Source organism: Malaclemys terrapin, chromosome 2 (genome assembly GCF_027887155.1).
Source record: "Malaclemys terrapin pileata isolate rMalTer1 chromosome 2, rMalTer1.hap1, whole genome shotgun sequence".
NCBI classification, from domain to species: Eukaryota; Metazoa; Chordata; order Testudines; family Emydidae; genus Malaclemys; species Malaclemys terrapin.
In genome coordinates, this window is record NC_071506.1 from 36,128,780 (window position 1) to 36,146,971 (window position 18,192).

The window sequence follows — 18,192 nt, forward strand, 5'->3', positions numbered from 1 at the left end:
GATTTATAATGAAAGCAAAATGAGTTTATTACAAAAGAACTTGGAGCTAGTGATACCAAGTAAAAGGGAAAAAAGTAAAAATGGCTACAAGCAAAAACGTAAAAACACACATCTAAAAGAGTCTTTGTTCAAGAGGATTTCTTTCACCCACAGTTGCCTTTCCAGCTCTTACTGGCCAGGATCCATCACAGTGATCAAATTGCCTGACTCTTTTGTCTCCTAAAATGAAGGATAATCCAGAGGTTCTTTGCCCCTCTCTTTCATAGGTCAGTGCACCTTTGAAATGCTGAGTAAAGGAGCCAGGAGGTCTGGAGAATAAGGCTCTGTGCTGCTTCCTCCACCCTGATGACTGCTACAGTGCAAATTGATCTGTTCCTGCAACCTCTGATATGCAAATGAATAACAAATTGACTTTGATTTCACCTGGATGGAGGTGTCAGTCTTTCCTTTGTCTGGGAAAAGCCTGTTTACCAGACTTGTCTGGTTCAAACACATTTCAGGCCATGTCTACACTGGCACTTTCATCTTAAAACTTCTGTTGCTCAGGGGTGTGAAAAAATAACCCTGAACAACACAAGTTTTAACAATGAAAAATGCCAGTGTGGACAACAATTCTAGCGATGAAGCTACCACCCGTCATTGGAGGTGGTTTTATTTTGTCACTAGGAGAGCTCTCTCCCAGTGATAAAGAGTGGTTACACAGAGCGCCTTACAATGGCGCAGCTGCAGCGGCACAGCTGTGCCATTGTAAAGTGCGCAGTGTAGACATAGCCTTAGTCCCATATTTCCAGCACAACTGTACAGTCCTATGGGTTTTACTGTGCATACACCATGTAAGAATATAAATGATCCACGTGTTATTAGTTTTCCAGTGATACCTTACATAACACCTATTGGATATAGATTATGACATTAGTGAGTTGGGGTACACTGGACTGGTTTGGTCAGCTGAATTTCACTCCTAGATAACAGGGAGCCCCTTGCCCTCTAGCACTGGAATACTGTTAAGATCACAGAAGTCCGTATTGAAAATTGTTTCCATGTGGCTTTGTAAATAAACCTTGTTGATTGTTTCAGCTCTCAATGAGAATGTTCTGCACCTCTTCAGAGCAACAGCTATCCTCCAGGCTCAACCCGCTAGTGTCCAAGCTGTGAGATGTAGAAACACTGGACCCAGGGTGTAGAATTAGACCTTGGTCCTGTGATGTGATGTCTGGAGTAACCAGTAGCTTGAATTGTGATTGACCTGATAGCTGTACCATGTCTGAATACCAAGGTTGTTGTGTCCATGTGTGATGGGGTGTCCGCCCCACACTGGAGCCCTGGGGAAGCTTCACGGAAAGCAGCCAATAGGAGAAGGGCTGTGAGAAGCAGCCAATCAGGGCCAGGGAAGCCCATATAAGAAGAGCTGCAGGGCAGAGCAGGTTGCTCCCTGGAGCTTGAGGAGGTAGAACTAGCTGCCTTGCAGGAGGAAGAAAGTTAGCACCTTGGACAGAGCAGTGCTGGGCAGGATCAGGGGAGTGACAGCGAGCTCCTGGCTGACTGCTGGCATGCTGAGGCCCTGAGATAAGGGCAGAGATGATGCTGGAGCTGCGGGGAAGTGGCCCAAAGAAGTAGATTGAGAGGTTGGAGGGGACACAGTGCATGGCTGCCATGGGTCCCTGGGCCGGGACTTGGAGTAGTGGGCAGGACTGGGTCATCGTCCCCCCCCGAGTCACCACTGAGGAAGTGACTGGACAGTTGGACTGCAGTACTGTCCCCCGGAAGCGGGGAGCACAGTGTGTTGCACAGCCGGAGAGCTGTGTCCTGAAGAGGACGCCGTGGCTCTTGGAGTGACACCGGTCCAGGAGCAGAAGTGACAGCGGGTGAGGCACCAACTGAAGAGGGTGCATTGGCTAGAAGTGCTGATGCCTGGGATGACCAGAAGGAGGTGCCAGAGTAGTGAGTCGCACCCCGTCACACCATGCCAGTCTTATTTTCCTGAGTACTCTAGGGATTAGGAGAAACAAGAAGAGCAGATTCCTGTCTCAACAAATCAGAAATGCATCTGAAAAAAACTCAGACTCATTCCTTCCATGGAGCAAAAAATGTGACATTTGTTGTTTACATTGGTTGCAAAGAGGTCTATGATGCGGCGGGGCCCACTTCTGAAAGGGGATGATCTTGTTTCTCCTTGTCTGTTTATGTAGTGCATCGCTTCTCAGCTCTATGAGCAAAGATGTGAAAAAATTATCTAAGTTTTGTCTGTCAAAACTTGGACAGTGGTGCCCTGAATCAGAGGTTAAAATGCCCTGCGAGCTAGATTAATGTTTCTGACTTCTGGTATGTCTATATGTAGTTGGGATTCCATCAGGGACCTGGGTCTGCAGGTGAGCCAGATGTGCTCCCCAGCCCTCTGTAGGCATCTGTCACCAGGATGTTTGTGGGAATTGCAGAGGCAAACATCACCCCCAACAGACATTCTGAGGATCATTCCACCAGAGTAGTGATGAAAGGACATTCCTGGGAACAATTACTGGCAAATCCATGCTTTGTTTGGCTCATTGACTGACTTCAGCCAGCCTTGGGAAGGAAGAAGATGCAATCTGGCACGTGGCATCACATAAGTGCAAGAGCCCATATGACCCAACACACTGAGACAGAGAGACCTTCACTGATGTAATTGGATGAGTCTATAGCGCCAATATAACTCATGGTGTCAAATCTGTTGCAAGGAAGGTGTGCACTTGCTGACCTCGCATCTCAAAGTGCTCCAGAGAACTCTATTGATTGAGTGGAAGTAAGGACTGAGAGCGGCCAGCTTCAGTTCCATCCTGCTCCCCGCCCAGGCCCGGCTGCCAGGGGCAGCGGCCAAACAAGCTGAGAGGGGGGGAGAGCAGTGGGAGGAGGACAGAGGGCCCCCCCCTTGCAAATAATGTAGAGCGGGGAGAGTGCAGAGGCCCTGGGCTGAGCGCAGGATGGGGGAGGAGACACATTGGGCAGTCACGTGTCCTCCCCTTTAGATTGTGCCCCCCAGTACGGGGAGGCACAAGTTGTCTATGACTTGGTGAATTCTCTTGGAACTGTAGAAAGGCCAAAGGGTAACAGTCTGAATGGCTAACGAGTGCTTTTCACTATGAATCTTAGGTTTTTCCTTGGACAGAAGGATGGAAATATGGAAGTACACATCCTGAAAATCAAGAGTTGCAAACCAATCCATGGGACCCAGGGAGGGGATTATAGAAGCAAGTGTACCCATTGTGAACCAGAACCAATGAATGAACTTGTTTAGTCACCTGAGGTCCAGTAGAGGATGCTGTGACAGGGTGGCTCCCCAGCAACAGGCATGCTCACCTCAGGTTCCCTTTCAGTGGTTCCCAGGAATATTCCGCAAATGCTTTGCAAGTACAAATAGCCCTTGCAAGGTGATTTACTCCACACCTATCTTCAGAGCCAGTAATCACCCCAAACACACCAAGAAATTGGTTATCTACGGCAATAGTTCTCGACCAGGGACACATGTACCCCTGGGATTACACACAGGGCCTCCAGCGGGTACTCAACTCATCTAGATCAGTTTTTCTCAACCTGGGTGTTGTGACCGCAGGGGAGTCACAGGACGGGTTTAGGGGGTCACAAGTGCAAGGCCGCATTAGGGGATGGCAAGCAGGGAAACTGCCAGGGGCCCCATGCCACAGGGGGCCCTGAGAAGCTAATTTCATGCTTCAGCTCTGGGCAGTGGGGCTTCAGCCCTGCCGCCTGGGGCTCTTGCTTCAGACAAGGCTCACAAGTAAACAACAGGCTCAAGTATCACACTGAAGTGTAAGTACAATAGTTATATTCTAATTTATTTTTTTATAATTGTATGGTAAAAATGAGAAAGTAAGCATTTTTTCAGCAATAGTGTGCTGTGACACTTTTGTATTTTTATGTCTGATTTTGTAAGCAAGTAGTTTTTAAGTAAGGTGAAACTTGGGGTACACCGGGCAAATCAAAACTGTTGCCCTCTTATTACATGCATTCCTTTTTTATAGGCATGCTGGTTTTTAGGTTTGTTTCTTGAACAAAGTTGAACTGCAGAGAGAAAATGTAGTGAAGTATTCTGATTCAATTGTCATTGCCAAAAAATTCAATATTCCAATTTATAATATTTTAAACATGATTAATGCTCCAGTTACTCATAGAGAATAAACTCTGTCAATACACTGAAGCATTTGTGGTGTGCAGAAAATTGCTCCTACATTTACTAATGTGATTTAGGTTTCATTTTTCTATAGTTTTGAATCAAAAAGTAACTCCTAATACAGCTTCCAGACATACAAAGCAGGCAGCACATTAAGGGGAGGTGTAGGTAGCAGAACTTCTTTGATTTTTAAATACAGTTATGTTTAGACTAAAAAAGTTCAAGGCTTGTATAATGAGTCTTTTATTCTATCTGAAAAAATAAGAAAGAGGGTGAATGTGATGAAGGGGAAACAAGAAAGCAAGCATAAATGCAAAAACAGCTACAGCAGAAAGGAATATTTTATCCTGTGAGATTCTAAACCATGAATCACCTTTGGTGCCAGTCCTCTAAGTTTTTGCTAATACCAGAGGCTAATATTGGCAAAGATTTTTACTAATAAACACAGCCAAACAAAAAGCAGCTTGACACCTTCAAAGCACTATTGAGCACAGCAACTAGTGCCGGTCAACAGATGTGTGGCTTTATGAAATGGTCTGGTGAGAGTGGGTGGTCAAACTTCAAAGAGAAATATGATTCCTCATTCCATTCAGCTCCTGAAGTCTTCAGTGCTTTGTAGAAAGCTAGGTTTGCTTTTTTAGTTTTACTTAAGAAGTTGAATTGGGAACATTTAAACAATTCCTGATTTAGTTTCTTACTCTACTAAAAGGTGGCCTGGCTGCCTATGAAGCACTGGTGAGTTCGGTGGCTATGAAAGAGGAAGGACCTGCATTTCCCTGTGAAGCAACTGACCAAATTTCAAACTAAAAACACGCAATGATGTCTCAACTGTCTCTTCCCACTCAGCCCAGGAGTGCTTTCCAAATGGTCAAGCTCCTTGTAAATTTAAAAGGATAGTATAAAACTACAAATCATATGCAATTGTTTTTTTTACCAAATTTACTAATATCACCTTAAAAGTATTACAAAGTGGAGAATTAAACTATTTAATTTATTTTTTGCCATTTGTTGGTTTACTTTTTACATTTCACCACTAAGTTAGCTCCAAAACTAGATGATTTCCAGTTAGTTTATATATCCTACAGCATTATTTTGTATTGCAACTTTTTGGTAAACTGCATCCCAAAACTCTCTAAAAAGATAAATAAAAAAGGAAAGTAAAATAGATTATATGGAAAATACATTGTTGCAAAACTAATTGAAGGACTGCTAATTTAGCAGACAGGTTATATCACACAAGATTTATTACACTATTCTGTTTTTTAAGTCTTGGCCTTATTTATTTCATATGTGACCTGGGAGCTAATTGTAATGCACTTTTAAAGTGCTCTATCATGGAGATTCACTTTGCATAAATTTAAAAAAATAGAGAGTGGCATCATGATGTATTGCAGGGGGCTTGCAGATTATAAAACCAGATGGATTATCATCATCTAGTCCAGGGGTGGGCAAACTTTTTGGCCTGAGGGCCATATGTGGGTCTGGAAATTGTATGGCAGGCCATGAATGCTCCTGAAATTGGGGTTGGGGTGCAAGAGGGGGTGAGGGCTCTGGTTGGAGGTGTGGTCTCTGGGGATGAGGGATTTCGGGTGCAGGAGGGTGCTTTGGGCAGGGACTGAGGGGTTCAGAGGATGAGAGGGGAAATCAGGGCTGGGGTAGGGGGTTGGGGCATGGGAGGGGTCGGGGTGCAGGCTCCGGGCAGCGCTTACCTCAAGCAGCTCCCGGAAGCAGCGGCATGTCGCTCCTCTGGCTCCTACGCAGAGGCATGGCCAGGCGGTTCTGCATGCTGCCCCATCCACAGGTGCCGCCCTTGCAGCTCCCATTAGCCCCAGAACCCAGCCAATGGGAGCTGCGGAGGCAGCGCATGGAGCCCCCTGGCTGCCCCTAAATGTAGGAATTGGAGGGGGACATGCCGCTGCTTCTGGTAGCTGCGGCTCATGCGGAGTGACCCCCAATCCTGCTCCCCGGCTGGAGTGCGGGAACAGGGCAAGCCCCAGACCCGCTCCCAGTGGGAGCTCGAGGGCCAGATGTGTCCCAGGGGCCATAGTTTGCCCACCCCAATCTAGTGTGACCTACCTAATATAGGCAAAGGGTTCTCAACCTTTTTCTTTCTGAGCCCCATCACCCCACCCACAATGTGCTAGAAAAACTCCAGGACCCAGTGTGTGTGTGGGGCGGGGGTGCTTGGGGTTTTAGCCCTGGAGGTTGCCAGATGGGGAAGGGTGGCTCCATAGGTGTAGTTTGACTTTTATTTTGCGGGGTCAAATCTGCATGGTGGGCCCTGGCGAGGGACCACCACCTCTACCCCCTGACTAACCTCAGCAGTCCACCCAGCTTGTCTGGGTTGCGGGGGGGAGGGGGGGGTGCGGGCACAACCAAAAATTATAAATTAAAGTAGGGGGTGCTCAGCTCCAAGTTTGAAAACTGCTCAGGGTGCAGGGAAGGGGTAGCTAGGAGCTGTGTGTAAGCAGGGGAGGAGCTCGGGGTACAGGCAGGGGAATAGCTAGGGGCTGTGTGCTGGGAGGGAACCTTTCACAGTGAGGTAGGTTTTCCGGACCTTGAATCATTCTTGTAGCTTTTTTCTGAAGCCTTTCCAATTTTTCAACATCCTTTTTGAGGCGTGGACACCAGACATGGACACAGTATTCCAGTAATAGTCTCACTGATGCCGTAATACTACCTCCTTACCGCTATTTGATATTCTCCTGATTATATATCCAAGGATCATGTTCGTCACCTTAGCTACAGCATTGCACTAGGAGCTCATGTTCAATTGGTTGTGTCATGGGGGGGAGGGGGAACCTAAAATATGGCTCTACTATTGACTTGCTGAGATTCTATCTTGAGCAAGTCACTTATTTTACAGATGGAGAATCAGACACAGAAAGTAAGAATACATACAATACCTCAAAAGGGTGTGACTATTAATTCGTTAACATTTGTACAGTGCTTTGAAAATGCAGTGTAATACAAATCCAAAGTACTTATTGTACTCAACTTTTTAGTGCTCTTGTACTCCTTTTTCTAATTTTTTAAATGAGTATTAAAAGAAAAAATCTCCTCAAGTCAAACTACTGACATGTACTTGTGCACGGAGAGAACACTACACCGAAATGACCCTATGTAAGGACATATTTACTGTACTCTAAAGGAAGCCTTTGATTTGGACCAGAGAGAGGAAGAATGGTCCAGTGGTTAGGATAAACTCTGCTCCGCCACACATTTACAGTTAACTTGGGCAAGTCACTTTGTTTCTCTATGCCTCATTTCCCCACCTACAAAATGGGGATAATAGTACTTCTCTATCTCACAGAAGAGTTGTAAGGACAAACATTAGGGACTGTGAGGTGCTCAGATACTATGACAATAGGGGAAATAAAGCCAATTTATGAGAACTAAGTATTAACAATAAAATCAACTCAGAAGCCCTTATTGAACAATATAATATTTTATTACTAACAAAGATAGTAAAAACAAAACTATTAAAAATATATATCAAGTTTTCAGTTTACAAACAGGAGAACAAGAGAATAAAGAATATTTAGTGTGTTTCTTCACAGAGGATATTTCATATTTTTCTCATTCTCTATCTCAGCAGCAAGAATATTGTGCGCTAAAAATAAAAAGGGAACACTAAAAAAGAACATCCCTTATTTAAGGCAATAAATTACAAATTATAAAATGCAGAAGACAACAAACACATTCAAATTTCAATATACGTTGGATAAAACAAGTAACTTTGGTTTATCAGAACTACAATTTCTTATTCAATGAGTATTATGTGATTTTGCTTGAATGTTCAAACCACCCCCCAAAAAGCTGTTCAAAGTGGAATGTAACAGCCTCACTGTACATTATCAGAGTGGATATGTCACACTAAGAGCCCTCCTGTTACCAATAAGGCAAAATGCAGAAGAGCCCTATAGAATGTATCAACATTAGTGTTACAGATGGAAAGTGAAATCCTGGCTCCACTGAAACAGCAAAACTCCCATTGACTTCATTGGAGACAGAATTTCACCCAAAGGGCCCTGTCCTGCAACCCTTATCCACACCAGTCATCTTACTCATGTGCATTGTCCCATTGAAAACAACGGGACTACCTCCGGTAGTAAGGACTACTCGGAGTGGGGGAATTGGGCCCTAATACCAAAAAAAATCTAAAGAAAATGTGGTATTTATATACACATATACATATACACATATACATATACACACACACACAAACAGACCATTAAAGCATGGGGAAAAAAATTATGGCACGTGGAAAATGCATTATTGTCCGGTTTTAAGTGAAAACCTCATCTGATGAATTTGCATGTTAATATTCAAAAGTTGCTTTTTCTGCAAGATCATACTTCTCTACAGAGAATCTTTAACATTGGATTTTTAGAAAAATGAGCTTCAGAACATGACGTCCTTGTATACTTAGAGCTTTGTTGTGCCTCCTCACTGGGGGTGAGTGAAACACCACTCTAGCAGAAGATCTGGGAAGTATCCTTTCTGAAGTGGAGCTGCACACCTCATGCACCATTCCTGTATGGAATGCACAAAGGCTGCATCTTTTTGAGGAGAACAGTCAGTGAAAATGTTAGGCAGGGTTATATCTCTGCCGCTTCTCTGCCCCATCTCTTTGCACTGATACTGACACAAATCTCTCCCACTCCTACTATCCCTTAGCTCAGCCCTTGTGTAGTGATAAGAGATTTTTGAACTACTCTATTCTGTTTTCTCAGCACAGCCCTGGGTGGGCATCATTTTGCCACGATTAGCTGAAAATAGGGCGGCGGCGGCGAGATTAGGTATGATTAACTAAATTGGCAGGGAAATAGAGTGGCAACAGCAGACCACAATATTGAGGTTAATAAACTGACAATTGGAATGTGCTCATGCAAACTGAAATCTGGGGGTCAGTCTGATCCAGCACTGGATGCCTTGCAGGGGAAGAGGAAGTCCTGTCCTCCCCAGCCCAGCCAGGCCTAGCAGGGTAGGAGCCATGACCGTGTCTTCCCCAGTCCTGCCCCCACCCCACAGTGATTTACCTCTCTGCCAGCTGCCCAGGGCACCAGAAACATACTGCTGGGAGGGCTGCATGACTGCTTTTGTGGCTTCCCTTTGCTTACCAGTCAGAAAGTCATTTTTCTGAGGGGAAACAAAGAAATCTGCAGAGGACATAAATTCTGCACATGCAGAGTGGCGCAGAATTCCCCCAAGAGTAATGATTGAATCAGGGAATATAATTTAGGATAAATAAAAAATACTTTGTTTTAGAAAAAGTATTGCCTGTGTGTCAATCAGTTATAATGGAAGGCTGTATCCATGTCCTCCCAGAAATAACAGGTCTAACCTATTCAGGGGAGTCTCTTGAAGAGAACCTGGTGAACCCAAGTAGCTCCTCTAGGGCAGGCCCACTTTTTACCTTGCAGAAATAGATTAATAGGTAAGTAGGTTACCTTGAAAGGAACCTCTGGTAAACCCGGGAATGGGAGAATAGATGAGCTATTCAGTGGGTACCCTGGGTCTGTTTTTGGGGTAACAGTAGGTGTGCAAAAGTAAAGGTGTCTCTCCTTTCTCATCTGTGGAAGGATCAGACACAATCTTGCTCTAGATGTGGAGGTTATATTATCCTGTAGTGACTATTGCTCAGAAGGAAATCAGGTCATCTTAGCACAATATTGTTGATCTTATTGGTACTAGAAGGAAGCACCTTAGTTATCAGAGTTGTGCAACAAACAAAACAGTAGTTCTTAATGTTGAGTTTATAAAAATAAGTTATTTACAAGATTCATTTTTAACTACAAAATAAATCACTATAATTCCAGAATCCTTTTCAGATTCAGTGTAGAAACAACCATAATACAGTGCTAAGATTAGTACATCATGAGACATTTACACATTAAAGATATCCATAGATTTGTGTAACTTCTAATTATTTTAAATGACACAGCTGTTTAAGATGCAGTTACTTTAAAAAGAAAAAGAAATGTTAATAGGAAGACTGAAAGACACCAGTGAAGCAAATTAAATGTTTATGCTTCAAAATAACGCAACTGTCTTCCATCAATTATTTTTGCTGTCATTTAACAGCATGTTCATGTATTGAAAAAGAAAAAGATTTATTTCTCTCATTTCTTTTTCTCTTAAATTACTGCTGACCTGCCCAGTTGAGTGCTATTAGAACTTCAGTTTCCAGTACTCTCTTATGAGGTTAAATACAGTGGTTATTGCTAGACCTCCCCATTATGTAGTGTAACTTTTAAGTGCAAAACAAGGGATATGTATGTGGTATTTTTACAAGGCACAAAGCATCAGTAATCTCCAGTGTAATACAAACCCATAACAGTTTCATAAACTGAAATCATTCATATGGAAATTCTAATCTTTCAAGGATTTGAACTGTTTCCAGAATCCTGATCTTTTCTAGTGTCTGAAGCCGAGTGGACAAGCATTGATATGGAGCCGCTGGTACTGCCTGGTTGTGAAACACTGGGTAGCTGTGAATGACTGACTTGTAGTGGATGAGTTTCAGTAAAATCACTTTTAGGAGATACCCTGTATGTAATTAAAAACAAAAACAAAACACACTGAAACAATTTTAAGCTTATAATGTTTTAGACTGAAACACAAACACATTTAGCAACAAAATGGTAATATACATTGGACTTACAACACTCCTTTTAAAAGACATTAATACAGTTCTGAATACTCTTTCCTTAGCCATTTAATAGGCCTTTGTGTTCCTGAGTCCAGATGGTCATCACTAATGTTTTTTATACCAGCCACCCATCCAAAGAAGCTGTATGGCACAGCTTGCACAGACATCTTGGCAAGCACTGGATAGGGAACGCTTTTCAAAGCCTTTCAGTGCTGTTCCTTTCTTTGTCTTAGAGGTCACTATTCAGCAATATAAGTAGGGCTCTACCAAATTCATGGTCCATTCTGGTCAATTTCATGGCGATAGGATTTGAAATTTGGTAAATTTCACATTTTCAGATGTTTAAATTTCACAGTGTTGAAACCATGAGGGTCCCGACCCAAAAGGGGATTGTGGGAGGTCACAAAGCTGTTGTAGGGGGGGGTCATAGGATTGCCACCCTCACTTCTGCGCTGCCTTCAGCAGCCACAGAGCTTCCTGCAGCCACAGGAGTCTTCCAAAAGGTGGAGGTGGGTCCAATCTCCCCCTTGCTGCTGGGAGTGTCCCAGCCAGAGAGACTCCTAGCTGTGAGTCCCGGCCAGGCTGAAAAGGGACAGGACTTGTCCTTCCCCTGCATAGTCGCTCTCAGTGGGGGATCAGACCAACCTCCACAAGTCTCCTCTGGCTGCAGGAACCTCCGGGGCTACTACCCAGTCCGAGAGCTTCCTCCGAGTGCCTCCCCTTGCTGCCGGTCGGTCTGATCACCCCCCCGAGAGCGGCTGTGCAGGGGAAGGACAAGTCTTGTTCCTCCCCAGCCCTGCTGGAACTCGCAGCTTGGAGCCCCTGGCTGGGGTGCTTCCAGCAGCACGGGGGAGATCAGATTTCAAGGGGAAGGGCTTAGTTCACGGTCTGTGACATGTTTTTCATGGCCGTGAAATTGGTGGGGCCCTAAATATAAGGCACATCCTATCCCAAGATAATAGCTCTAGTATTTCAAAGCTCTGCTAGAAAAAATCCCCAAGTCATATATCCTCATATAGAAACACATCATCTGCATGGTCATGTGGAAAGTAGTTTATAAGAATTACTTTTTCCTTGCAGGTATTGTTAGTTATTGGACAATCTGTCTTAGGAAAAGGACACAAAAATATACCACAGTATTGGTAGTACGAACATAAACCAGAAAACTGAAGTCCAAAATTAGATAAAAAATAACAATCTTACCTTCCTTCACACATTCTTTTCATACTCTCAGATAAGCTAATCATATCAACTGTGTTGTCTGCCTTGCTGCTCTTTTCCACCTGTTCCATAGCCAGTTTAGAAGTAGATAATATTTGTAGGACATGTTCACCACCAGTATTCTCCCCCTCCTCCACTTTCTGGGTGGATGTTCCATCTGCCTCCATCTCTTTCTCAGCTGTTTCTCGAGGGGTTTTAATTTCTGTGAAGTTCTCTTGGCTTAAGTAATCAGGGTTAGTAATAGCCACTGCAGAAGTTTCATGATTTGTTGTAGCACCTGTACTAGTTCCCATAGACTTAGAAATAACCTTCAGTTTGTGTGACCTGGATTTGTAGTGCTTCTTTTTATGTTTAACTTTAGAATTGTGCTTCAAGAAAAATTCACATGATTCTTGCAACACTCTTCGACTCTCACTGATTGGACTGAAAAACAAAAAGCATATGACTAGTTCAAAAATCATTTAGACTCAGCGGAAGATTGCTTCTTTTTCCAAAATGTGACGGAAGTAACAAAGGGGGTGTCTCTAATGTAACAAACCTGGCTCTAATGTTAACCAATACCGAGGAAATGATAACCTCTGACGATTGGGAAGAAATCTGGGGGCTGTGGCTATTAAGTAATTATATATGTGGAGCAATTAAATTTACAGAAATAGAGCAAAATCCTACATGCCTCATTCTTGCAAATAGTTCCAATAACTTGAATGAGATTAACCATATGAAAAAGGAGAGCATGATTAGCTCATAGGTAGCTACGTCACCAAATTAAGTTTTCCTTAAGCAAACTTTGTTAAAAGTGTAAAAAGGTAAATAGTATAAAATGGGCAACATTTTTTTAATCACTTAGCTGAAAGTCGTTTACAGCTGAAACATAAGAAAGACTTATACAGGAAATGGAAAAGTAGGGAGATGGAAAGGAAGCTATAAGCTCACCATCCAGGAATGCAGACTTCAAATAAAAGGAGCTAAAGAAAACCAAAGTAATGTGGGCTGGGCAAGTCCAAGGAAATAAAGAGTTATAAAAATACATCCACAGTTTAGGAAGAATATAGGAAATCTAAAGAAAAATAAATCAGGGGAAAAGAAAAGGATACAATAATTACAAGGGATGAGACCTGAACTTATAGTCTGCTTATATTGAAAAAGATATGGCCCATGCACCTCCTACAAAAGAGAACTCTAGGTAAGTTTAAATAAAGGAATGGAATTACTCTTGTGCAAAAGGGGGTAGAAGACGACACAGTGGTCTGAAACAATAGAAGAAAAAATTAAGATAGGACATTAGAAATAGTAAGAGAATTAGGGCAACAGAGTAGGCTACTAAGAAAAATGGTGGAGGGACTATGACTGCAAGATACGGTTAAAGCATTAGTGCAAATGATGTAAGCAGCAGACCTGGAAAATGAAAGGAGTCAGAGTTGATAGGCCATGCGGTCTTCCCTGACTTAACTGAAAGTTACAGCCATGTTAGTCAGTGTTAAAAGCAGCAAAATCCCTTTTGCTCAATTTAAAGGACCAAATCAGTAGGGAAGTATATTTTCTACCTTATTAGGGCCCAATCATGTAGTAATTGCACAGATAAAACTTGAATTGATTCCAGTGGGAATTTTACCTATGTCCAACTGCAGGATTGGGCCCTGAGAGAGTAAACAACAATATTTTTTCTATATCACCAGACATATATTTAAAGGGACACATGTTACAAATAAGCTTAAAATAAATGTATCAGTACCACATACAAAGAGTTGCTCTTACTCTCTCTTGCGATTTCTGTTGAAGAAACTGGCCCATTCAGAACAGGTCTTTTTACTTCCCACCCAGAATACTGGAGAGATGCCAACAATTAACGTCATCAGGTACTTCATCAGAAACAAAAATATTTCTGGTCTAGCTAATGCCTTTGCCTGGAAGATAACAAAGTTTAATAAACAAATGCACACACAGACACAGACACTTGGACTCTTGACAAAGTGCAGAAAATGAACAGAAACCACGTACAAGAGCATACTGAAGTACTTTCTATTTTACACCAGCTATGCTATACTGCATTCAGACACACTATGGACTGAACTAAAACATGCACAGTCGAGTCAGATCTGGTTAATCTTTGCATATGGAGATGTAGTTGAAGATGTGGACAGGAGGTGAGGCATAAGGGGAGAATTTTTTAAAAACTGGAAGAAAAGATTATTTGGAGGGGGGGAACTGTATTATTAAGCAGTTTCTCCAGCGACACACTGCATATTTGGGAGCTTCCTCTGGATACAGAAGAGATGATGGAGTGGATGAGTTAGAGTTAATTACATGAAGCAGGATCTTCAGAGAGCCTCAGGACGGTATACAGAGGTGAAAGTAAGCCAGTCCAGTTCAGTCCGGCATACCGGCAAGAGAAGGTACACAGCCAACTGTACCAGCAGGGAGCAGCTTCCCCAGGCCAGCAATCTAAAAGGGCCCTGGGCTCCTGGCCACGTCTGGAGCCCCTGGCCCTTTAAATCACCGCTGGAGCCCTGGGGCTCCCAGCCGTCGCAGCTACCACTACAATGGGGCTCCGGCAGTGATTTAAAGGGCCCGGGGCTCCCGGTCGCTGCTACCACAGCCGGAGCCCCGGGCCCTTTAAATTGCTGCCAGAGCACCGGGGTAGTGGTGGCGATTTAAAAGGGCCAGTGATTTAAAGGCCCCCGCCCCTTCCACTGGAGGCCCCGCCCTTTCCGGTTGAGGCCCCCCACCCTTGCTCAGGACCCTTGCCGTGTGTACTGGTAAGTCCCTTAAGTTACTTTTACCCCTGACAGTATACCAGCGTTTTCTGCTGTTTATTGCAACATTAATCCACCTATGTGCAGAACAGGGTCACAGTTGAGACATTTAACTCATTAAGTGGTTATTTAACTTCCTCTCCCAGGCCCCAAATGTAATTTGTTTTCTTGATTAATCCACTTGTCTCTGTATCCTAGCCTTCAAAGCACTAGTCACTCTTTTTGTTAGTTAGGTACCCGTAATTGTTGAAGCTGAAGCTTTTGGTTTTATTTTGAACTAATCAGGGTAAAAAGAGAAGCCATTCTGTAGTTAATAGGTTTTTGTCACTGGAAAACAACAAGTACAACACAAAGGAACAGATCCAATTGTATATTTCTTGGTATAATATTTGATTGCATATGTTTGTTCTGTTGCTATTTACTCTCTCCAATAAGCTAAATAATCCTTGATATAATTATGTCATTAATTTCTTATTACTGTGCTGCTATATTTAAGCATTGCAAGGCAAACTTGTTAAAGAAGGAATAGATACCTCAGCTCTGAACTTCCTTACTTTAGAGGATTTAAGTTGACAAGGGGCTCAATGCTTTATCCACTGAAGACAGTGGATATTTTGTCACTGACTTTAAATGGGAGCAAGAATAAGTATTAAAGACCCAGTCCTATGCGGGGCTGTACTCAACTCTCATTGACTTCAAGAAGAGTAGAGGGTACTCAGAAACTTGCAGGACCAAGCCCTAACGTTCTAAGAATTGTGTTTATTTTCCTTGTTTTTATGGTAGCTCATTGCAGTATAAACATTAATGGTGAGATGCAAGGCAACTGAAGTTTGTAACGTGACATGAAAAACTAACAATTCTCTTACTGATATTTCCTTCTTAAACACCAGCTCATAAATAGAGGCATAAACCCAAAATTACTTGACATGACAGAATTTTATGCATTAGAAACAGAATGTAATCCATAGAGAGTACTTCACATGTGCAGTTGGTATGCATATTAAAGTCTTTCTGAAGACAATTTTTAAATCAAAAGTCAAATTTTAAACTTGAACATCTCAGCAATTTAAGATATATATTTTTAACATTTCTAAAACTTAAGTCCACATTACCAAAAATCAACTTGGACATATGTAGTCATAGTTGTGAGAAATAAAGAGTGAAAAGCTCAGTATTTTGTACTTGTACAACTTAAGAAAAGACAAAACTGATTTTAATCAAATGTGGCTCTGACCAAAATGTTCTAATTTGAATGGCTAAAATTAGTTGCTTAAATCCATATTTAGATACATATTTCAAGGCAGCCTCATTTTCAGAAATGAGGAGTAACTTTAGGCACCTAAATTAGAAAATTTGGGGCAGTAGTTTTAGGAATAGCTGCCTATTATGTAGAAAGTTTGAACCATGAACAATTTTTTATGATTAAGTTCAAATAACTTAAAAATTAAAATCTTTTTAGAGTAATGAGTTTAAAGTGCTAAGTGCCATCAACCTGATTAGCTAGAGATTAAATAAATTGACTGAACCAATATTTATGTTGAAAATATTTAACTGGTCTATGAATTTTATATTGCGTGCATTTCATTGGCTCTCTTTACCTACAGTCTACCCACTAAATGTTGTTACAAATATCATAATGCATTTCAGTGCCTTTTTTATGTTAACATTACAATATGAATGAAACATAACTCCTTACCTGGTAAGGACAGGGAATATGGTACTGATCACAATGGTCAAAGACCCAAGTGGTCTCCCAGATTCTCCTATACATCTGCTCATAAACATAACATCCAAGAAGTGCCACCAGTGGTACCAGGTATAAGCCACTAAAGACTCCAATTCGAATCATAAATTTCTTTAGCTTCTCTTGGTTTCTGCCATCATGCTGTATGACTTGCCGCACATGATTTAAAGAAATAATTCCAGCTAAAAGGAGAGAGAGACCAACAAAAACACAAAAGCTCAAAGGCAAAAGGACAAAGTATCGAGATGCATCCAGGTCATAGAGACCAACAAAGCAAACTCCACTGATATTGTCCCCTTCAACTTTGTTCATTGCAAGAAGCATAATGGTGAGAAAACCAGGTATGCCCCATGCAACTGCATGGAACCACATTGCCTTTTGTTCAATAGCTTCACAGCTCCATTTTCTTCCTGCTGCTAGGAACCAAGTGATCGTAAGAATCACCCACCATATCGTTCCTGCCACAGTGAAAAAATACAAAACCATAAAAAGGACAGTGCAGGCTTTGTTTTGAGAGCCAAGAACAACTGTTTCACCAATTTCTAACTTTTCATCTGCCTTGTTACAAGCAGTTCTATTTCCCAGCAAAAAGCCAATGAAGTACATCAGAGACACTATACTGTAACAGACTGAATAATATATGATTGGCCTCTCTGGGTATCTGAACCTTTTAACATCAATCAGAAAAGTCAAGAATGTGAACAGAGTAGCACAAAGGCAAAAAATTGAAACTATTCCAATGAAGCTTTTGGCAACATCCAGCTCATAATTTTTGAAGTACATATTGGGACATGGCGGTGCACACTGATCAATTCCCAAAAACTTGTAGCCTTGTCCATTGGAAGTCTGCAGATGCCGTGGACACCAAAATCCATAGTCCCTTCGAGCCTGCCCTGGGGTCTTCTGTGTTCCATGGACCTTTGTGGTTACAGCAGCAGTGACAGGAGCAGTTTCATCACAATCCTCCAGTCTACACAGATTAAGAAAAGTGCATGTACATTAATACTCTTCCATTATCAGGCGTTCCCTTATTTTACTGCTATTCTTCTTAAGGGTGAAAAAAACTGTTTGAGTAATATATTTTTATACATGATCCAAAACTTAGCTTATGAGAACAAAATCAGGTGGCATTTAGAAAAAACTTTTAGCAGAGTTAAATAAAATCTTTAATGTTAAGTTTAGAAGAACAGTTGAACACAAGCTAACTATTCTTTACAAAACCTTGGTTTTGTATTCAGTTGGTTATGAACAGGGCTGCCCCTGGAATTGTGCCACCCCAAGCACGTGCTTGGTTTGCTGGTGCCTAGAGCCGGTCCTGGTTATGAAACACTTCAGATTCTTAAATTAAATTAAAAAAAAAAAAAAAAAAAGACATTTTGCAGTTGTTTCTTTACTGGTCTTATTCCACATCAAAATTATATATATGTAAATGCGTGAAAAACACCCATCATAGATTTTTATATCTGGTTGACAAATTGTTGTTTGAGATTCACAAGTTCCAATCCGAATATAGGAGTGGAATGTTGAACATCTGGGATATAGAGATGGAAATATCATTGCTTTTATTGGACCAGCCCAATGTTTAACTGCTGACAATAGTGGTTTGATTGTGTTTCAAATCACCTACTCTCAGAAAGCTTTCTTCCCATGGTACCCA

The 18,192-nt window shown here is 42.0% G+C and overlaps 1 protein-coding gene across 5 annotated transcripts in view; it reads right to left on the minus strand.

Annotated features, from left to right (window-relative positions):
- Positions 1-7,590: 7,590 nt before the first annotated feature.
- FZD6 (frizzled class receptor 6) overlaps positions 7,591-18,192 on the minus strand; it is a 47,115-nt gene continuing 36,513 nt past the window's right edge. For 4 of the 5 annotated variants that reach the window (XM_054017873.1, XM_054017875.1, XM_054017876.1 and 1 more), the window contains exons 4-7: positions 16,488-17,505; positions 13,794-13,942; positions 12,021-12,461; positions 7,591-10,714 (exon numbers count right to left, since the gene is read on the minus strand). In XM_054017873.1, the coding sequence (XP_053873848.1) occupies positions 10,546-10,714; positions 12,021-12,461; positions 13,794-13,942; positions 16,488-17,505 (1,777 nt within the window). In that variant the 3' untranslated portion in view covers positions 7,591-10,545. Of the gene's footprint in view, positions 10,715-12,020; positions 12,462-13,777; positions 13,943-16,487; positions 17,506-18,192 lie in introns of those variants that run through there. The other variant, XM_054017877.1, reaches the window with a different exon arrangement.